This window comes from Anolis sagrei, chromosome 4 (genome assembly GCF_037176765.1).
Source record: "Anolis sagrei isolate rAnoSag1 chromosome 4, rAnoSag1.mat, whole genome shotgun sequence".
Lineage (NCBI taxonomy): Eukaryota > Metazoa > Chordata > Lepidosauria > Squamata > Dactyloidae > Anolis > Anolis sagrei.
Window position 1 is genome coordinate 22,358,687 of NC_090024.1, and position 23,481 is coordinate 22,382,167.

At 39.4% G+C, this 23,481-nt stretch overlaps 1 protein-coding gene across 2 annotated transcripts in view; it reads left to right on the top strand.

The window, feature by feature from the left end:
• SAMD12 (sterile alpha motif domain containing 12) overlaps window positions 1-23,481 on the top strand; it is a 226,711-nt gene that overhangs the window by 14,103 nt on the left and 189,127 nt on the right. For both annotated transcript variants that reach the window (XM_060775815.2, XM_060775814.2), the window contains exon 2: window positions 13,932-14,110. In XM_060775815.2, the coding sequence (XP_060631798.2) occupies window positions 13,932-14,110 (179 nt within the window). The remainder of the gene's footprint in view (window positions 1-13,931; window positions 14,111-23,481) is intronic.

Consider the following 23,481-nt stretch of genomic DNA (forward strand, 5'->3'; position numbering starts at 1 on the left):
TCCTCTTTAGGAATCCCTAGGTCTTTCAGTGTGACTCTGTGGTCTAGCCATGCTGAAGGACATAGAGATCTACATTGAACATTTTGAAGATGTGAATCCAACAGGAATTGGGTTGGATTGCAATGCCAAAATCCATTGAAACAATGGCATAATAGGGTTGTTCTGGCCATGTTCCAGAAGCTTCATCTGTGGCAGGCATCCTCAGAGGTTGTGAGGTTTGTTGGAAACTAGGAAATGGGGTTTATATATATCTGTAGTTTGTCCGGGGTGGAAGAAAGAACTCTTGTCTGTTGGAGGTAGGTGTGAATGTTTCAATTGGTCACCTTGATTAGCATGTAATGGCCTAGCAGTTTCAAGGTCTGACTTCATATTGCCTAGGGGAATCCTTTGTTGGGAGGTGATTAGCTGGCCCTGATTGTTTCTTTTCTATAATTCACCAATTTTTTAGTGTTTTGATTTTTTAAATACCGGTAGCCTTTTTTTGTTCATTTTCCTGGTTTCTTCCTTTCTGTTGAAATTGTCCACATGCTTGTGGATTTCTCATGTGCACACACATTTGTTTTAAATCTTTGTGGAAGATTTTATAGTCAAGGTAGGAACCTAAATAATTCACCTTTATCAAGAAAGCCACACATTTACTTTCTAAAAATCCTGCCACTGACAACAGCAAATTTGATCCATCTTCATCCCTTCTCTGATGCTTGCTTATTCACACTGTGATTGCCTGATACAGGTACATTCTGCACTTTCATAACTGTAAATTAAAAATTCTGTTCTGCTTTCACCTTGTTCTCTTCAGTATATATTTTGTAGGTGAATCACAGTTACTAATCACTTGTCACTTGGTAGTCAACAAAGAACCAATAAATATGTATTGCAATAAAAGCAAGCTCTAGTGTAACAAAAGTGACATTTTGTTTATTTAAAAAGCACAGTTTAATTAGCTAATTAGTTTTAAAAGTTTGAAAAAACCTATTGCAGTTTGGTATATGTGATCTATCATTCATTCCAGAGAGTTATATGCCACCAGTGGTATGTGCCTTCAGGAAAAATGAAGCAGAATGGCATGGAAAGTAGGAAGCAATGGCATGAATAAGATGTGGGAGGTGAGGAATTATTCTGCTGGAAAGAATTTTCAGTGTGTAAAAAGCAAATGAACTACTTCAGGGCTCAAAAGAAAGGACCAGCAGCTTGATGTAAAATCTTATGTAGACTATTTTTTTAAAGAAGCTTAATACATTGCAATTTTTAATTAGGTAGAAGAAAAACAGGACTAAGTTGAGAAAAAACAATTCACTGTAGAAGACGATTCTAAATTTTAATTCGTAGCTGGAGAAGAAACAGGAATAAGAAGAGAAAAAACCATTCACGGTAGAAGCTGACCCTGAATTATGAATAATAACAACTATTATTCACTGAAATCATTTTTTTTTTGGCCAGGGACAAAGGAATGGGTGAGAATTTGTTCATAGTTCTCAGTTTTATACGATTAGTTAATATACAAATATATAGTTGTCCTGGTGTAGTTTGATGTCAGCTGTCACATTTTTCAAACATATTTTAATCATAACTTTTGCATGTTTTTAGCAGCATAGGTTTTCCTTTGGGGAAAAGATCTATTGAGGTGCCTTGAGTCCTATATTTGGGGAAACGGCAGGTATAAATATTGAAGAGAAAACATCTAAGCTATATATTGAGAAATCCCAATTTGAAATTACCGTATGTATTCGAGTATACACCGAGCTTTTCAGCCCTTTTTTAGGTTGAAAAAGTCCTCTCTCGGCTTATACTCAAGTCAGTTATTTATTATTTTACTGGGTTATTATTATTATTATTATTACATTTATTATTTTGCTCTATTATTATTATTACATTTATATTACTCTACACTATTATTATTTTATTACATTTGTTATTTTACTCTATTATTACATTTATTATTTTACTCTATTATTATTACAGGTATTATTTTACTCTACTATTACTATTTTTATTGCATTTATTATTTTACTCTATTATTATTGGAAGGATAAGTAAACACATTTACATTGAAGAAGGTTAGAACAGTGATTTAATCAGAGTTGGACAGTCTTATCTTTAATTACATTTTTATGTAAATATTAAAACATTTAATATGCTGATGCCTCAATTAATGTAATTTTATTGCTATCTATTTTTATTTTGAAATTTAACAGTAGCTGCTGCATTTCCCACCCTCGGCTTATACTCAAGTCAATACATTTTCCCAGTTTTTGTGGTAAAATTAGGTACCTCGGCTTATATTCGGTTCGGCATATACTCAAGTATATACGGTACTTGTTATACTGATTCTTGGAATATATGTGTACTTGTCTGAATCTCCTTTTCGCCATTAGAACTTCCTTTCTAAGTAGGCTAGAATGGTTCCCTTGTTGACAGATGAAAACTTTTCCAATGTGTTAAGTTTGTAGAAACTGAATGTTATGGTCTTTAAGAATGTGTTCCTTTTGCCTATTGTTTTAATTAGTTTTAATTTTTCTAAATCTTTTGCCACTTTTTAAAAAATGTTTAAATTCTTTAGATGCGTAGGTTAACTGCATTTAAACTATGTATTAACAGAATTATGTTTTTATGTTTTTTTATTTTCATTTGTTTTAATTTATGTGGGATACATGGAGTTTCTATCTGCAGGAAAAGCTGGGACATAAGATAAAAATCTTCATAATGATAGTAATAATCACATAAGTAGTCACAACCACCGAGAAGTTAGCAACAGGTGTCCTCCTTCATTGTTGGATATACTGGTTTGTTTGTTTGTGAGTCAGGGTGACTTGAGATGTGCTGGTTGATGGGAAGGACAAACGAACAATATCCGGATTTATTGTCAAAGGCTTTCATGACCAAAATCACTAGGTTGTTGTAAGTTTTTCGGGCTGTATGTTCATGTTCCAGAAGCATTCTCTCCTACGTTTCACCTGAATCTATGGCAGACATCCACAGAGGTTGTGAGATCATTTTCATGTATCTTGGAATAGTTTCTCCCTGTAGAGATGTTCAATGTATTGTAAAAGGCTTTCATGACTGGAATCACTGGGTTGTTGTAAGTTTTTTGGACTGTATGGCTATGTTCCAGAAGCATTCTCTCCTGACGTTTAGCCTGCATCTATGACATCTATGGTAGGCATCCTCAGAAGTTGTGAGGTCACAACCTCTGAGGATGCCTGCCATAGATGCAGGTGAAACATCAGGAGAGAATGCTCCTGAAACATAGCCATACAGCCTGAAAATTTTATAACAATCCAATATCTGGATTGTCCCTGTGATACTGGGAATATTGACCTTGCTTATGGAGTTGTAGGATTATAACAAGATAAATATCCATGATAAGGTGACTTGGAGGCCTCTCATTCATAGTGTTCCTATAACTCAGTCAACTTGATGGCAGTTAACAACAATCAATATCTATGTAACACCTGAATGAGTCATTATTACAGCATATCCCTTGATTACAATTATTTTTGAAGCCACTTCTCAGCAAAATATGAGATAAAGCTTCCTAAACCAGATAAATGGTTCAGTTAATCCAGCATTTAATATTCTGCTATTACCAAACAAATGCATCTGATAAACCTTGGTTACTCTCCATCAACTAATACTTCTTTGATGTGTATCCCCCTGCAAACATGGAGGTGGCATCATCATAGCAGTTTTGATAGTACAAGATTTCAGCTTGCTCTCATTTTCAGTTTTATATTATCCATAACTAGATTTCATTTAATATAGCTGGGGGAAATGGAAGGAAAAAGGAAGAGGGGCAGATCAAGGGTAAGATGGATAGATAGTATCTTTGAAGTGCCTGGCTTGACTTTGAAGGAACTGGGGGTGGCCACGGCCAACAGGAGCTCTGATGTGGGCTGGCCCATGAGGTCACAAAGAGTCAAAAGCCAAGGAATGAATAAACAACAACAAGGGCATCTTGCTTATCATTGTCTAGGCTAGGGATGGGAAACATGTGGTCCACAAGCAAGATGCAGCATTGGCACTTATATTTTTTACTTTACAAGGTAGAATTGCTCCTCTTTGAAGCCTCTAGAAGGTGCGAGTCTCTTCTGTGTTTTATTTTCCTCCCTAAATTGGGAATTTCGATAAAAATGATAAGATTCATGGTTTTGAGGAGACTCCACTCACAGTAAGTAATAGAGGAAGAGGAACTAGCCATGGATCTGTTCAGATTGTTGGCCTTAGTACAGGGGATATTGGGATCCCAAGGATCAGGGAACATGTTTAATCCCCACTGAATTCATGTTCCTTAGGATCCTCTTTCCCTTTATGCCATCAAAATGAATGGCTGCTCTTTTTATTCTATGGAAGAAACGTGGAATCCTGCATCTGGAAACTACTGCAATGGAAAACAAAACCTGTCCTCCAACCTAGAAAGCCCTAAACGGTTCTGGCCCAACTTACCTGTCCAAACGCATCTCCTCCTATGGACCAGCATCTCCTCCTATGGACGTTAAGATTGTCTGGGGAAGCCCTGCTCTAGATCCTGCCTACGTCACAAATATGTTTGGCGGGAAGAAGAGACAGGGCCTTCTCAGTGGTGGCTCCTCGGCTATGGAACGCCCTTCCTACAAACATTAGTTGAGCCTCTTCCCTATTAGCATTTCGGAGGAAAGTGAAGATCTGGTTGTTTGAGCAGGCATTTGAAAATGCAGTGTAATGAACATAGGAATATGGAACAATTGGATGATGAGATTGGATCTTGATTTTAACTAAGAGAAGCTAATGAGTTATGCTTTATTGATTGTGTAATATTTTTTATGCTATTGTGTTAATTGTTTTTAACTGTTCTATGATGTTTTGAGCACTGAATTTTTGCTACTGTAAACCGCTTTGAGTTGCCCAAAGGCTGAGAAAAGCAGTATATAAATATAGTAACTAAATAATAAATAAATAAACTTTAGTAGCACATGACCTGAGTTGAAATGAGTGTGGTATATCTCAGACTTTCTTTTCTGTATATTTCCCTAATGAAGAAGTGGTTTCACTCCCTAGTAAGAGAGCCATTTTTGTTCCTTTCATCCTGTATGGGCCTTGTTGTATCCATAGGTTACCTAAATGGCATTTTCTAACCATTTCTTTGGGGTTTTTTTTCCAAGTCATTGTTTGGAAATCAGAGTTTGAAAGCAAAATGAGATTGTCAGGAGACAAGATCATGGCTTCCAGGAAAGGGACAGAGTCCTGAAAATTGCCAAATATGTCATGTAGGCCACTTGATGCCCAAATCTGCCCTAGTGCCTGAACAAACAGCCCTTGGCTGTATACTGTGATGCACTTTCGTGTGCCACAAAGCTCCCTGTTGTTCTTCACCAAGTTGGATAGCATGACGTCTTTTAATATAAGTGTTGCTACTTAGGAAGTTGAAAGATAGCCTTTTAATGGTTTGACTTTTAAGTATACTCAAGAAATGAAAGTGTTGTGGCAAAAGCATGAATTCCTAATCTGGAAAAGCAGATTTGCTTAGTGAGATTTGTCTCCCGCTGTGAGATAACACAATGTAGAACATTTGTTAATCCTTACTTGATTAATCTGCACATTTTTTTTCCTGGAGAAGAGCCACACTTTTCAGTTTACTTTTCACAGGACCAACTATGCTTTATTTTATTTTCAAAACAAGAGTTGGAAGCATCTCATTTTTTTCTATAATAATTACTTCCAAAATGTAGCAATACCCAACTGGGTTCTGTAAGAAGGAGAGTCCTTCCATGAGACTACAGTTTGTTATCAGAGGTGTGTCATTTCCCATGTCCATTTTGAGAGGGACTGTAGAGAAAAATGAAGGCATTAGGGCAGTGGTTCTCAACCTGTGGGTCCCCAGATGTTTTGGCCTTCAACTCCCAGAAATCTTAACAGCTGGTAAACTGACTCAGATTTCTGGGAGTTGTAAGCCAAAACACCTGGGGACCCAAAGGTTGAGAACCACTGCATTACGGCTTATGGGACTGATCCCTGACCCCAACCGAGGCCCCAACTGCACTGCCATATAGTGTAATTTGAAACTGCATTATATGGCCAATGCAGACTCATATAACACAGTTCAATGCAGTTAAATTGTATTATATGAGCCTATACTAACCGTATATTACAGTTTCAAATGTCATTATATGGCAGTGTAGATGAGACCATAGTTGCCCACTGGTGGCTTATAGCAAAACAGAAGGAACAGTAGGAGGTGGCTTTAGTTCTTTAATTGATCCTTTAATTAACACTCAAATTACTCTTTCATCTACACTTCAGAAATATTCACACAATAGCACTTAAAGTAAAGTGTTACAGCACTTATTTAAAAGCTGATTTAAAAATCCATTCTCCCTGTCTTTCTCCCATTTTTTTTAGTATCAAGGCATTGCAACTACCCCTCCTGCTGATCATTTAAAAACCTATTCAATTAATTTTGTGTAAGCTCAAAACGATGGCAGTATTGTGGCAGAAGTTATATATATATATAGATATATATATATACACACACACACACACACACACACTGTTGTGTGTTTTAATTAATTTTCAAATATATTATATATGTTTGATTGTTTTTACATTTTTTTTTACATATTTTGGAGTCCCCGGTGGCACAACTGGTTAAACTGCTGAGCTGCTGAACTTGCTGACCGAAAAGTCATTGGCTTGAATCTAGGGAGCGGGGTGAGCTCCCACTGTTAGCCCTAGCTTCTGCCAACCTAGCTGTTCGAAAACATGCGAATGTGAGAAGATCAATAGGTTTCGCCTCGGTGGGAAGGTAACATCACTCCATGGAGTCATGCTGGACACATGACCTTCGAGTTGTCTACAGGCAATGCTGGTTCTGTGGCTTAGAAATGGAGATGAGCATCAACCCCAGAGTTGGACACAACTGGACTTAATATCAAGGGGAAAACTTTTATCTTTACTGTTAACTTGTTTTGAAAGCTGCCTTGGGTCTCGCTCTAGAACAGTGGTTCTCAACCTGGGGTCCCCAGATGTTTTTGGTCTACAACTCCCAGATATCCTAACAGCTGATAAACTGGCTGGGATTTCTGGGAGTTGTAGGCCAAAAACATCTGGGGACCCCAGGTTGAAAAGCACTACTCTAGAAGAAAAGGAGTAGCAGCAGCAGCAGCATAATAATAATAATAATAATAATAATAATAATAATAATATAATAATAATAAGGCAAAAGAAGGCTCTCCATAGACAGTTCCTGGGAAAAATTGAGAGCCAAATTGACAAAGAAAAAACATGACTGTGGCTCACAAATGGAACTCTGAAAAATGAGATGGAGGGTCTGATTCTGGCAGCCCAAGAACAAGCCATTAGAACCAATGCCATCAAAGCCAGAATTGAAAAGTCGACAACAGATCCCAAATGTAGACTCTGCAAGGAAGCAGATGAAACAGTAGATCACATCCTCAGCTGCTGCAAGAAGATCACGCAGACAGACTATAAGCAGAGGCACAACACCATTGCTCAGATGATTCATTGGAACTTGTGCCACAAATACCATCTGCCAGCGACAAAGAACTGGTGGGATCACAAGCCAGAAAAAGTTACAGAGAATGAACATTCCAAACTCCTCTGGGACTTCCGGATTCAGACAGACAGAGTTTTGGAGCATAATACACCTGACCTCACAATCGTGTCAAAAAACAAAGTATGGATTGTTAATGTCGCAATCCCAGGTGACAGCAGGATTGCAGAGAAACAACTGGAAAAGCTGACATGATATGAGGATTTAAAAATTGAACTGCAAAGACTCTGGCACAAACCAGTCAAGGTGGTCCCAGTGGTGATCTGCACACTGAGTGCAGTGCCTAAAGACCTTGGCCTGCACTTAAACACAATCAGCGCTGACAAAATTACCATCTGCCAGCTGCAAAAGGCCACCTTACTGGGATCTGCACGCATTATACGCCGATAGATCACACAGTCCTAGACACTTGGGAAGCGTCCGACGTGTGATCCAATTCAACAGCCAGCAGCGTGTCTGCTGTGGACTCATCTTGTTGTGTTTCAAATAATAATAATAATAATAATGAATTTTAGTAAGCAGATTTTTTTCTTTCTTGAGTGATATTAAATACGTGCAGTTTCTAGCAGATTACAGAAGGTAAAAATACTCATTTAAAAAACTGTCAAACAGAGGCAAACTAGACAAACACAGAATTTCAAAGCCAAAACAATTCATTATTTAAGCAAATGGTTTCTGCTGCACCCATCTTGTCTAGCTCTAGCAAAGATTGGGGAAAAGAATGATTCTTCAAACTACTGGAAGTATACAGTTTGTCCCACAACAGGTTTAAATTGAATTATTTGTACCAGGATAGATTTAGCCCTATTGATTTCAATATGGCTAATCAGCTTACATGCAAGAATTTCAGCTTCACTTTGAATCAGGCTGTCCTAAATCTGGCTTACATTGATTTAAGACCTGCGTAGCGTTCCAGGGAATAGTCTCCCTCTCCCTTCCCCTCCAGACCTCCCAGAGTTTCAATTAGGTATCTGGGATATAACTGGAAGGATCATTTGTATCAATTCTTTTTTTTATTAGGGATGTGACAAACACCCTGGCTCGATTTAAATTACTGTATAACCTTCACCTCCTTGGGGAAATTGTGAATTGCTTGGCTAGTGACTTTTGGAAATGTAGGAATTTAATGTCACCTGAGGCCACCATGATTTCATCTGCCCCCTGCTTGGTTTCGAATCTCTATTTTGCCGATCGTCCTCCGAGGTCCAAATAAGCACCTTGAAGTCCTTCCAATGAACGGCTTTATGCATTGTTTAAGGAAAAGAAACTCTGGGTTGTTATGAGTTTTCTAGGCTGTATGTCCATGTTCCAGAAGCATCCCCTCCTGACATTTCGCCTGCATCTATGGCAGGCATCTTCAGAGGTTGTGTGGTCTGTTGGAAACTAGGAAAAGGGGGTTTATAGATCTGTGGAATATCCAGGGTAGGAGGGAGAACTCTTGTCTGTTTGAGGCAAGTGTGAATGTTGGAATTGGCCACCTTGATTCGCATTTAATGGCCTAGAAGTTTCAAGGTCTGGCTTCTTACTGCCTGGGGAAATCCTTTGTTGGGAGGTGATTAGCTGGCCATGATTGTTTCTTGTCTGGGATTCCCTCTGTAGCCTTGTCCACAGCTGCATGTATCTGGTAGACTCCTGAAGAGGCGAGAAGATCCCTCTTGTCCTTTGCTGATTATTTTAGTGGTTCTGTAGATAGTTTGTATGTTGTGTTTCCTCATCAGCTTCCCTATGCGGTCAGTGGTTCCCTTGATGTATGGCAAGAACATATTCCTCTGGGTGGATCTTTGTCTTGACTCTCGTGGGTTGTTCTTGGTCTTTCAGCTCTTCTGATGTCTGTGATGGACATCAGAACTCCTTTAGGGACATCCATTGCACGAGACTTGAAAAGAATAATATATTAAAATTATATATATATATATATATATATATATATATATATATATATATAGTCAGGAGCAACCTGAGAAACTGCAAGTCGCTTCTGGTGTCAGAGAATTGGCCGTCTGCAAGAACGTTGCCCAAGGGAAGCCCAGATATTTCTGATGTTTTACTATCCTTGTGGGAAGCTTTTCTCATGTCCCAACATAGGGAGATGGAGCTAACAGAGAGAGCTCATCCATGCTGTCTTCTGATTCGAACCTGCAACCTATCAGTTTTCAGTTGTGCTGGCACAAGGGTTTAACCCACTGCGCCACCAGAGTATTGCAGAGCTTCTTTTCTAAAAAAAAGAAAAAAAAAGACGATGCTAAGAAGCATTCAAATGATGGCTGCTTAGGATACAGGTGATAGGAGAGCAGTGACCTAGGGTGCATCTACATTGTAGAATTAATGCAGTTTGACACCACTTTAACTGCTGTTGCTCAATGCTATGGAATCATGGGATTTGTAGTTTTACAAGGAATTTAGCCCTCTCTGCCAAAGAGTGCTGCCGCCACACTAAATTATAACTTTCATAATCCCATAGTATTGAACCATAGCAATTAAAAGTGGTATTTATTTAACACGTCAGAAGCAAATTGAGAATACAGAATACAATGCATATAAAAACCTCAAACAAAGTTAAAAGCTTGGCATTATACTAAATTTCCTTTGACCAGAAGCTGGCCACTTGGAGTGCCTCTGGTGTTGCCACAAGAAGGTCCTCAATTGTGCATTTGGCAGGGGTCAGACTGCATTGTAATAGGTGGTCAGTGGTTTACTCTTCTCCACACTCGCATGTCATGGAGTGCACTTTGTAGCCCCATTTCTTAAGGTTAGCTCTGCATCTTGTGGTGCGACTTGCAGTTAAAAGTGGTGCCAAATTGCATTAATTCTACAGTGTAGATGCACCCAAGCTGCCAAAGCTATTTAGGGAATAGGGTTCAGCAACTTGAATAGCACCTTAAAATTAAGACTGAAACCTGCAGTGGAATTAATGACCCATTAACATGGGAATCACAATTGATAGTGACTAGTACTCATAGATAAACCGAAAGCTGTAGTTATGAGAAAGGGCAGAATGAGGGCATTGCCCAGTGAAAATTTTGGCCTCATTAATTTTTCCTTCAGTTTCCAAATTTCTAGGATCACAGAGAGTGAGACATTGAAAACTGTGCATGTCTAGAGCTATTATGTTTGCTGTGTTTGTATTCCTTTGATAACTTTGCTGAAAATAATAGAATTCACTGAAATGCTAGAAATGTAGAAATGAGGGGGGAGGCATTTTTTTTTATTTTGCACATTTTACACACATTCCCCGTGATAACTTTTTAATCTCATTTTCCAGTGCCCTTTTAGACCATACTACATCTTGTGATAGCAAATTCCAGAGTTCAGCTATGCACCATGGAAAGAAAGGTTGTGATGGCGAAGGCTTTCATGGCCGGAATCACTGGCTTGCTGTGAGTTTTCCAGGCTGTATGACCATGTTTCAGAAGCATTCTCTCCTTACATTTTGCTCACATCTATGTCAGGCATCCTCAGAGGTTGTGAGGTCTGTTGGAAACTAAACAAGTGGGGTTTATATATCTGTGGAATGTCCAGGGTGGGAGAAAGAACTCCTGTCTTTGAAGCTTTGAGGATTTGAAGCTGCAAGGCTATTCAATGCTAATCAAGGTCATCAATTGCAACATTCACACTTGCCTCAAACAGACAAGAGTTCTTTCTCGCACTCTGGACATGAAACAATCAGGGCCAGCTAACACCTCCCAACAAAGGATTCCCCCAGGCAGTGAGCAGCCAGGCTTTGAAACTGCTAGGCCATTCAATGCTAATCAAGGTGGCCAATTGCAACATTCACATTTGCCTGAATCAGACAAGAGTTTTTTCTCCCATCCTAGACATTATTCCACAGATATATAAACCTCACATGCCTAGCTTCCAACAGACCCCTCAATCTCTGGTGATGCCTGCCATAGATGTGGGCGAAATGTAAGGAGAGAATGCTTCTGGAACATGGTCATACAGCCCAGAAAACTCATAGCAACACAGAAAAAATATTGACATCCATCTCATATCCATACTGAATCCCAGCCATGTAAATTTAATTTCAGTGAATGCTCTTGGGTTCTAGAAATATGAGAAAAGGAGAAAAGCATTCCCTTTTTTATTTCTCCACAATATGCATTGTATTATAGATTCCAGTCATGTCTTTCCTTGCTTGTCTTTTTTTCTCCAAGCTAAAGGAGTCCCAGATATTGTTATTTTTCCTCATAGGAGCTCTGTTCCAGCTGTGTGTTCACTTTAATTACCATTTCCAGGACATTTTCCAGCTCTTTAGAGTGTTTAAGCAAAAGCTGCATCATACATTTCTGTCAGATCTTAGAAAAGTTTCTCTTTTGGACTGCAGCCCAAGAACCCTTCCCTCTCCTCATGGCTAGATTCTGAGATTTAGTAGACCAACAAAGTAACACATTTAAGCTCTGAGCTCTAAAAATAGCAATTTCAGTTCTCTTTCTAAATATACTTCACTTCAAATTGTTTTTGTGTGTGTGTGTGTGTGTTTTTTTTTACAGTAGTAATGTGTGAGATTAATATTTTCAGTATGCCATCTTTCCACCTTGCCAAATACATGTTACATTGTGCTGCCTTGATACCTCATCTAATACATATTAAGTATTCTTGCTCTGAAATGCTTGTGACCAGAAGTGTTTTGGATTTCAGATTTTCTTCCAGATTTTGGAACACGTGTTTGTTGTTTATTTGTTCAGTTGTTTCCAACTCTTTGTGACCTCATGGACCAGCCAATGCCAGATCTCAGGGAGCTGTTGACCACCACCCCCAGCACCTTCAAGGTTGAGCCAGTCACTTCAAGGATGCCATCCATCCATCTTGTCCTTGGTTGGCCCCTCTTCCTTTTTCCTTCCATTTTCCCCAACATCATTGTATTCACCAAGCTTTCTTGTCTTCTCATTATGTGGCCAAAGTACTTCATCTTTCCCTCTAATATCCTTCCTTCCAGTGAGAAGTCGGGCTTTATTTCCTGAAGTATGGACTGGTTGGATCTTCTTGCAGTCCAAGGCACTCTCAGAATTTTCCTCCAACACCTCTACCTTGATTGTACTGATCAATTTAGTTTTCATGGCAAGAATACTAGGGAGGTTTGCTTCCCCAGGGATTATTATTTAGTCTGACCTCTCTGCCATTACATTCCTGTCTTGAGTGTCCCTTCATGATTTCTCTTGTGGCATCATCAAGGCACTCAAGCTTCAAACCATGACAAGGCAACAATTCTTTGCTGGAGCGAACACTTGTATTTGCATGTTTATATACAGGATGAGATATTTTGGAGATGGGACCCAAGTCTAAACATTAAATTCTACAGCTTATCTACCTTACACACATAGCCTGAAGGTAATTTTTACAATACACATCATGATTTTTCTCTTAAAGCAAAATGTATGTGCTTTGAATTATTAAAAAGCAGTAGTGTCCCTTTCTCAACCAACCATGTGGACAGTTTTGGATTTTGGAGTATTTTTGGATTTGGGCATGCTCAACCTTTATCTGGTTTGAGTCATTGCCAATCAGCTCAGATCAGATAGCCATCTGGCTTCTGTTTAAAAGCCTCCAAAGAAGGAGTCTCCACCACAGGCCGGGGCAGAGAGTTCCACTTCTGAATAGCTCTCACAGTTAGGAAGTTCTTCCTCCTGTTCAGGTGGAATCTCCTTTCCTGAAGTTTGAAGCCATTGTTCTGTGTCCTAGTCTCCAGGGCAGCAGAAAACAAGCTTGCTCCCTCCTCCCTATGACTTCCCTTCACGTATTTATACACGGCCATCATGTCTCCTCTCAGCCTTTTCTTCTGAAGGCTAAGCATGCTCAGCTCACAAGGATGTTAAAACATCAAAACATCCGGGCGTCCCTTGGACAACATCCTTGCAGACAACCAATTCTCTCACACTAGAAGCAACTTGCAGTTCTTCAAGTCACTCCTGACATCCTGGGAGAAAGGTGTGGGATAAATGAAACAAACAAATAAATAAATAGCCATCCTAAGTAAAGTGAGATTGTGAGAAAGTGTAGCTATCTGACTGTTCACTCCTACACCCAGGATTTGTTTGTTTTAAGGAGCAAATGAACAAGCCCTCAAAAGATGCTTGTGAGAGTCCACTGTTTACATCTTCCCATTGAGAATTGCCTATTCTTACTGTCTCCTTTTGGTTCTTCAACAAGTCTTTTCATCAGTTAACCAGCTCTCTATCAACATGATTTTAACTTAGTACAGTTCAATGCAGTTACATACAATAGCAAATTAAATGAATGTTCATGTGGGCAGCATTTCACTTCACCTAGAGTTCTGTGTCTTGGGCTTCCCTTTTAAAAGCCCTGCAGGAGTATGGACAATATTGCCCAAGACTGGCATTTCTCTTAATTCTGTATGCTCAAAGCTTCGCATGCTTCTTTCCTCCAGCTATCCATTGCAATCTAAATCCAAATGGTATCGATCTGTCTGTCCGCACGGAAGGAATCAACCTGCAACTGGAATGTGAGAGAGTCGACTCATCCTCACTCAAGAAGGAAAACTCTTCTAAGCTGCCAGAATCGAAAGGAACACCCAAGAGGCAACAAGGGGAGTCGGAAACATCTAAGGTAGGCTTGGCAAGATATAGTACTAAGATATAGTACTGACTTTCAGAGAAGGGTCCAAGCCCAGGCCTGTATGCAGAAGAATGCATGCAGAACTCTTGGAGTTTCAAGACAAAAGGTTCTCAGCTAGCAGACCTATATAGGACAAAATGCTTAGTGTTGAAAGGTGGTGTTGGAGGAACTATGTCTGAGCTCACTCTTTTTGGACTGGGGCAAGCAACATGTGGCCTTGGGATCAGGTGTGGACCACCAAAGGTGTGGTTTCTCAACTCTTCCAGACCTTTTGGCCAAAAACAAGTTTGGGATGGCTTTACTGGAACACTTTAGGAACAGTTACTTTTCTTTGAAGTAGATCACAATAGAATGTAGCTACATAGGGAGACATTTGGAACATTAAAGGCATTGCTTGTAGATATCCCCTCCATGAAATCGTCCATCAGTACCCAAACTGCTAAAATTGCAAAGAATGACAAATTGAAAGGCATGCCCATTTAGAACTGTTTTCATTTTCTGTGTTCACATTGGCTTGGTCAAGTCAAGTTGCCTGTCTGTTGTCTTTGGGTGCTTGGATTATCTATTTCAAAGCTCAGGTGTAGATTTAATTTGCCAGAGTACTAGAAATGTGGGGACTGAAGGGCAATTTCATTAGAGGAGGCAAAAATCATATTGGAAGTGGCAATGCCCTCATTTCATTTATTCTCCCCATAGCTACAGCCTCGTGCACAATTTACAGTTTTTAATACAGATTTTTTCCCCTCAAAACCAGGAGTGTATTCCTGGCTATCTCTGTCTTTTTATTTAGTTGCTATTGTATTGTTTTATAGTCTCAATATATGTGTGATTCTCAGGCTTGCTGCAGGCTTGCCACACTTTACCACCTCTGCTTTACATATAGATCAACTCCTGGCAACTCCTGCTAAAGGGAGAGGGCATTATATTGTCAAATAAAGATGATGATGATGAGTGTCTAACTTTTATCTCTGTGATTGGGACACAAACTGTCTTGGAGTAGGGAATTCCCTACTCTATATTCAGTTTCCAGATTCCTCCAGCGAAAAGGGAAAAAAATCCAAAATATAGAGAATTAGTGTTCCTGGAGACTTCAATCAGTTTGCATCTAAAATTAGTGCTTTTTCTGCTTTTTTATAAGGTTAAATTCCAGTCAATTCCTCATTTCAAAAAAAAAACTCCAGAAAAATTGCTTTTACAGAAAGTGTAGGGCCTGTGATGGATCTTTGTGCAAGAGTGGAAGGGTTTTCCACCCTGAGATCTCCTACTGTGGGCCAAATCCCTACTCCAAGTAAGCCCATTTTTGTCTGCAGCTCCTCACAAATTGATGATAGGAAGGGATGTCATTTCAAAAGGACTGCAGAGGAAAGTAGAGATACTTGGGGGTGATATAGAATTCTGGTTGCTCATGGGGATGAGGATGTTTTCACATGTTTTCATGTGTCTAAGGCATACTTCATGGTTTGCCAGAATCTTGACATTTTTTACAATATGAGGTCTTTGATGCTGGGAGAGGGAAGCATCAGGGACCACAAGTGTGGGGTTCAGGAACCATTTATGGTCCATGGTCCATGGACCATGCCATGCCTACATTCGGCGTTAAGGTGCCCAGTATTACCTTTTACGCTGATGGCTTTATTTTAGCACAACTTAGCATGGTCTCCATTCTGGTGAAGTGTCCACTTTAGTGGAGTCCACATGGAATCAACCAGTGAGTCACAAGGGTGCTCTGGATCCCTTTGAGACATTTTATGCTAATACTGGACAAGTTAGGCAAGTAATCTGGTTGATATTAGGCAGTTTCCCAGTCAAAGAGCTGAAACTCCTAAAAGCAAAGATGAAAAGAGGAAGGCCTTTATCTTTGTCTATGTATTGTATGTTGTTGTTGTTTTGTGTAAAAGGCATTGAATGTTTGCCTTATATCTGCATACTGTAGTCCGCTCTCAGTCCCTCCAAGGAGATAAAGCGGAATATAAATAAAGTGTATTATTATTATTATTATTATTATTATTATTATTATTATTTCTCCCCATGCCCATCTGCAACACTGAAATTTGCTTTTAGACATGCAGGAAATTTATATTCCTTTTGAAATGAATGGGTACCTTTATCGAGAGTAATATTAATTCTGTTGGGAGATAAGCAATTGCAGAAGACACATGACATCAACTGGCTGACAAATTCACAATCAGTAGGGCAATTCAAATGTGTGAGTGTTTTTAAAACAATTAGGGTGTATCCAGATTGGTAGTTTTTTATTCACATGATCTGCTTGAGAAAATAGATTGTGATATGCCTTTCTACTTCGGATGTCTCATCTGATAAATCTGCTTTCTTCAAGGGAAATGGAGATTGTCTCTTTATTTAAAAGCATTGATGAGAAAATGTGGTACAATATGATGGATGATGGATGTACTCTTCACTAATTAAATCCCTTTCAGGTTTGTTGCTGCAATTCAGTGTACCTGAGCAGCCTCAAAATGTTGTCACTCTGTTTAAAAGGCTTGTCATGGATTTTTTTTCCTTTCCTTTTGTAATTACTAATTTGTAATTAGCCTTCCTTAGAGGACAGATAGGGTTTTTTTTACTTATAAATGATGAGCCTGCTAGCCCTTAACAGTTAGAGAATGCCAGTTTGATTGATTCCTGTGTTAATTTCAATGTCAAGAAAATTCACAAATGGCATCCACATTTATTGACATGGTTTCTGCTATTGTCCTCCTACTATCTTCCCCTTGGACAGGAATGGTGCTTAGACTTGTTGCAGATCTCCCCTCTTTTGTGGTCAAGGAGTCATTGCAAGATGTGTGGATTTTGTTGGAAACCTGTCGTAGAATATTGGCATATGTTTTTTGTTCAACTGCTTCTCCTTTACTCTCAAAGTTGCAAATATCTTTTTTTAGACTTTGCTCCTGGTGTTGCTTTTGTCAATGAAACTTCGAGATAGAATCCCTGCTTCTTCTGCAGCTTCTGTGTATCTTCAGTGTATGTTGTGACAGCCTTTGAAGTAGGATTTCAGGCAGAAGAGAGGGCTACAGGGTAGTGAATAGGAAAACAAAAAAAAAATCATAATCCTTGAAGACTTCTACTATCTTGACATTTTGCTGTTCTTCATCTTCACTCTTCCACCCCTTCTTCCACCTTCCTCCTCTTCCTTGCCATTGTTGTTGCTCCATTGTGCTGCTATCCATTTCTTCTGCTGTAATTGGCTTCCCAGTAGCTTCCCATCAACTTGCCCTGGTTGCCCAGCAAAAGATTCTGAATCTCATTTTGATAGGATTATGGCAGCAATCCCAAATGGACTGATAAAATATCTGAATGAGTTCACTATTGTTGGAAACTCAGGCGCACGATTATAAAGAGTGATCCTTCCTGGAATATCTATTGAATAATACCTCATTGTTTGTTTGACTCTTGGATAGTATCTGGATCTCAGATACTATTGTAATATCTGGTAGATCTTGAAACTAATCACCACCACCATTATTGTTATCACTGTTACTTATACAAAATATTTCCTTCCAAACCATGACTTCAACAATGCCTTCAGATAAAATATCTGTTCTTGACTGCTTCCACTACAAAAACTCATTCCACATCCCCAAGGGTGTTTCAGGTTTGTGTTGGGCAGGACTGTGGCCAGGATTTTGATTCGGGGGGGGGGGGGGGTTGCTGAGTTTGATTCGGGGGGGGGGGAGGTGAGGATCTACCTTAGCAAACCTTTTGTAACATTGTCCCAATACCCCCATGCATGGTGATCAGATCATGATATTAATAAACAAAACAGTTTAAATAATGTACCAGCAAGGCCTTCTTGTGGACCACCATGAGAATTTCGGGGGGGGGGGGTGAAGTCCCTCAAGCACCCCCCCCCCCCCAGCTACATGCCTGGTGGTGGTAACAATCAAGATATCTTGTAACTATATATTGTGGGAATAGTTTGCATGAGATGTGATTAGACTCACGTTGTCCTATCTTATGGGATATTCTTTGTGTCCTAGATTTGATTGTTAAATATTAAACTGTCCCATCTGAAAAGCTTTTAATAAATATTCAAGACTTCTTCTTCCATGTCTAATCAATATTCCCTCAGTACATACTGTGGAGGTACTTTTAAAGCTGGAATGGGTAACTTTGAAGGATCCCAGAATCCATTTTCTGCCACAGGAGCCTCCTTTCTGCCCTAGGGCCCTCTTCCTTTGTAGGCTGAACTTACCCTTAACTAGCACAAAGTAAGTATGGAAATAAAATATAATAAAACTAGAATTGATTGGTTGTTGGCAGCAACCATCAAAGTTCATGACATGCAAGGCTGATAGTTGAGAAGTAGCTATATAAAATAAAAAGTTTTCCAACCTCATTTTTTTTTCGTATCTGGAGCGACTTGAGAAACTTGCTTCTGGTGAGAGAAAATTGGTTAGTCTGCAAGGACGTTGCCCAGGGGATGCTTGGATGTTTGATGTTTTACCATCCTTGTGGCTTCTCTCATGTCCCCACATTGGGAGCTGGAGCTGATAGAGGGAGCTCAATCTACTCTCCCTGGATTCAAACTGCTGGCCTATGGTCAGCAGTCCTGCCGACATAAGGTTTTAACTCATTGCACCACCAGGGTCTCCTTCCAACCTCATATAAGTGACATCACTTATAGTAAGTAAGGGACAAACTTTCCAGTTCTCTAATAAGGGACATCTCAGTCCTGTCAGGCATCCACTTCCAGTTTTGATTTGGGGAATTTAAAAGATGTTGTGACCTTCTCCCAAAGTGGTAGAATCACATTTCCTAATTTATTTTAGTTGAGTGGACCACCTTTTCCTTATCCCACATTAAATTTCTCAAGTATACTTAAAAATTTTCCACATTTTGAGAGAACAGTCTCCAGAAATCCAGTTTTAGATTCTGCCAGGTTTCTTCTGCAATTGTGTACTGGGTGACAAGTTTCTAGTTCGTGAGGATTAATCCTAATAATTTATACATTCATAAAAGAAAGTCGCAGACCCAGGAATCTTTATATATCCAATTATTCCCTACGTTTTGAAAAAGGTTGAATACTCTTTATTACCATTTATACACTGCAAGTTCTACATAGAAGTTGGATTCATCTTCTTAATTCCATAGATACATTGTCCTCGTTGCAGACTGAATCTTGGCATAATTGGATTTCTTTCATATTGACCATTAGAGCTAGAGTTACATTTCCCTTTAAAAAGTAATTGCATTATTATTATATCTGAGCCAGAGGCAAACTAGCGGATCTCAAGGGTGGGTGGGCGGGGAAGTCGGTTTTAAAAAAACATACGAAGTGATCTGAAGTCCTCTTTGTCGACAAGCTGCTTTTAGAAGTTGGCATACGTACTTTTTAGGAGAAGAAAGAAAACTCTGGGTAATGTGGCTCATTAATGTCTGGGATCCTTTTTAATGTTTCCTCCCATATATAATTAGTTACAAGATATGACATCAAACAACTTTTAAGAAATGACTAAAGGAGCTAGGACAGAGGATCAGAATTGTAACTCAATTATTTTGGAGTCAGGTTCATTACTGAGATAACTAACCAAGTACTATGGATTGTAAAAAAATATTTTGGCTTATTTTTGTCTCATGTTTTTGTAGACTGTAACCTAAGGTAGCTGGCAGTACAAATAGAAACATAGTTATATTTTTAAAACAGCATCTCATGATTACATGAAAAATACAATTGATTTTAAAACTACCAAAAGCAACACTTTTCCTCATCAGTTAATTGCTGAAATCCTGTCTTAATAGGAAGGTCTTTCCTGACTAGTGGAAAAACAGTATGGCAGAGCTCATAGGAAGGACTCTTATAGTAGGGGAGCAACCACCAAGAAGGCCCTCTCTTCCCAATCTTCTGTTTTCAGAACCTCTGTGTTCTGTTAATGGCAAATAGTATAGGATAGGTTAACATTGAAATAACACTGCATTTTCTTGAAAAATTGATAAATATGTAGGTCAGTTTAGGATTTATTGGGTTTATTGGCCAATACTGGCACAGTTTCTGTCTCGTTCTTTGTAGCATCCTTATGGTTCATATTAAGCTGTTGAAATGCAACCCTTGATCCCGCATTACTTGTGAAAAAAGATGCCATAATGCTGTTTTGCTATGAGTAAGGTGGAAACACTGGGGAATCCAGGTGCTAAAAAATTAACTTTACCACTGTCTGCCAACGATTGACATTTGAGAAAAGTTCCACATTTTTTCATTCAGCAATACCAAACTACTGTAATAACAGTTGCTTCTTTTTTAAAAAAAACCCACCATGTCCTTCAACATTTCAAAGATGACAGTTGGGATACATGTAATCAAGCAATATCAGAATGTGGGCAATATGGCACAATGTATTAACGAGGAAGAGCACACAAACTAGGAGCTGCTGCATTAGTTTGTTTTTGCCTGAGCCTTCTGTGGGAGGGAAGAGTCTTCCAGCTCTTATTCTTTTTTCCTTCCACTGCTAAGTTAGGTAAAGTTTAACATTAAATCCAGTCGTGTCCAACTCTGGGAGGAGGTGCTCATCTCCATTTCTAAGCCAAAGAGCCACTGTTGTCTGTAGATGCCTCCAAGGTCATGTGGCAGCATGACTGCATGGAACACAGTTTTCTTTCCGCTGGAGCAGCGCCTATTGATCTACTCACATTTGCATGTTTTCAAACTTCTATGTTGGCAGAAGCTGGGGCTAATAGCAGGAGCTCACCCCACTCCCTGGATTCAAACCGCCAACCGTTTGGTCAGCAAGTTCAGCAGCTCAGTGGTTTAACCCACTCCCCCCCCCCCCAGCTGAAGACAAAGGGGGAAAGTAGATGAGAGATAAACTGAAAGGATGAGAGATAAGAATTCTCTTTTTTTTTAGAGAGAGAGAGATAAAGCAGGATAGAAGACATTGTTATCATTATCATCATCAACAACAACAACAACATCTGGGACATTTTAGAAGTTGCTGAAAAGTGGGATAACAGCATTAATTGGAATTATTGCTACCAAGCCAGGACAGTTATAGAGAACATGCAAATGTTACCTAGAAAATACTCATGGCAGGAATAGATAAGACTATACTGGTTTTCAGTACCATGTATATTTGAGAAGACAAAGACAATATAGCTCCATTCTACAAATACACAAGGGCTTGTTTGATAGAAGAACATATCAAATAATGGACTTGAAGTACAGCATAACAAATGTTGGTTGAAGGTTGAAGGACATGTTGTTCTTGCTAGGAGCAGATTGAACTAGTTAGGTATGGGAAGAAAATGATTTTTGGAATGCAGTTTTCAAATCCCTCTCTCTTGCCAACATGACCACAGGTCAAGTTGGCTGAGAAATTCTGGAAGCTCTAGTCCAAAATCATAACTTTTTCAAGCTCTTGGGGGTGTTATGGTTCTGAATGTCTTGCATCAAGCAACAGATGGTTGGATTAGATAGCGTACAAGACCCTTCCAGCTCTTATGGTTCTGTGCCCTAAATTCAGTAATCTGTCAAAACTAGAATAAATCATTTGAATCAATGATTTTTTCCCCTTATGTGTTGACTCACCATCCAACAGTTGGTCCAGTGGGTCACTTGTAGGTGGGACTAACAATAACTTTCAAGCATAAGCATGGCACTTTTAAAATCAAAACTATGAACATCTTCTCTTGAAAACTGCATGAGAGCTGGAAATTGGTTCATGTTTTTTTTTACAAAGAAAACGAAACAAACCTGAGCTGATCTGGATATATGTATTTGTGTGCCTTCAAGTTGTCTGTTGACTTATGGTGATCCCATGGATTTCATAGGGCTTTCTCAAGCAAGGAATACTCAAAGGTGGCTCATTTCTCTGTAGTATAGCATACAGACCTGATATTTGCTGGCAGCCTTCCATTTACTACTAACCATTTCCAGCCATTCTTAGCTTCCAGTATTAGATGTGATGTGTGTAGCACTAAGGCAATCGATCTGCAAGTAAGCAGAGCACCTGCAAATCTGGTTAAGACCTTTCAACAGCTCCCTTTGTTCAAAAATCTTGGAAGGGAATACAAATAATAGGGACTGAATCTCGATGTACAGCTGCCACTTCAAAGCCCTTCAAAGGCTCCATTGACTTTTCGTCTTGTGATGCCATGGAATTCTGATGTTGTCCCAAACATCAGTCAGTTTCAAGGCAACTTGTTCCTCAGGGGACTCATTTTGGGTTGTTTTTGTTTGTGTGTTTGTTTCAATCCAGCTCAATTAGCTCTTCATATTAGCAGCTCCCATTTGTAACACTCCACTTTCCCTTTTATGTGTTCCATGTAATTGTCAGCTTTTAATGGCAGTTTCTCATTGTGCTTTCAATTTGCCCAAATTACAGTGCCAGAACTGTTTGATACTGGCACGCTTCAAAAGGAGGGTGGTTCGGATTAACAGTCGCAGCAGTCTTAACTCAAAGGAGTGCCACGACAATGATTTTTAGCTGCTGACCTCTGGCTCCTGTCTTGGTGTGCTGTGCCTGGAAAATTAATGTGCATGATGCATGAATGTGCTGAATATCAGTGGAGTTTTAGTGGATTGCGTTCTAGCGATATGTTATCCCTGCTTTTAGGGCAGCTTGACACATCATGGTTTTGCCCATGTTGTTGGTATGGTAGAATGGTTGGAGTTTTGAGAAATTTGGGTTCTAATCCCTATTGTCCTGCAAAACCTAGTGTTTAACCAAGCAGTGGAGTCAATCCAACATCCCCTTAAAGGGTAGAGGTTTTTCCCTGACATTAAGTCTAGTCGTGTCTGACTCTGGAGGGTGGTGCTCATCTCCATTTGTAAGCCAAAGAGCCAGCATTGTCCGTAGACATCTCCAAGGTCATGTGGCAAGCATGACTGCATGGAATGCCATTACATTCCCGCTGGAACTATACCTATTGATCTTCTCACATTTGCATGTTTTTGAACTGCTAGGTTGGCAAAAGCTGGGGCTAACAATGGGAGCTCACGCCGCTCCCCGGATTTGAACCTGCGACCTTTTGGTCAGCAAGTTCAGCAGTTCAGCGCTTTAACCCACTGCGCCCCCAGGGACTCCTTAATGTAGCATAAATATCCACAAGCAGGCATAAGGCATGGCAAGACCACATAGACACCATGTAAAATAGCTACATTGTGCATCACACATCAGTGAGTAGGAGACATTAAGCAATGCACAAAACATAAATGTACAATCAAAATCCAAAGTATGGGGTACATAGTCGCAACGGAAAATATAGGATGTGTAATCACAATGGAAAATATAGCAAGCAAAATTGCAAAGTGTAATCACAATGCAAAGTAAGGGATGTTCTTCCAAAATGCAAATTATAAGTTATACAGCCAGAGTGCACAATGTGCAGCTTGTAAAGACCAGGCACAA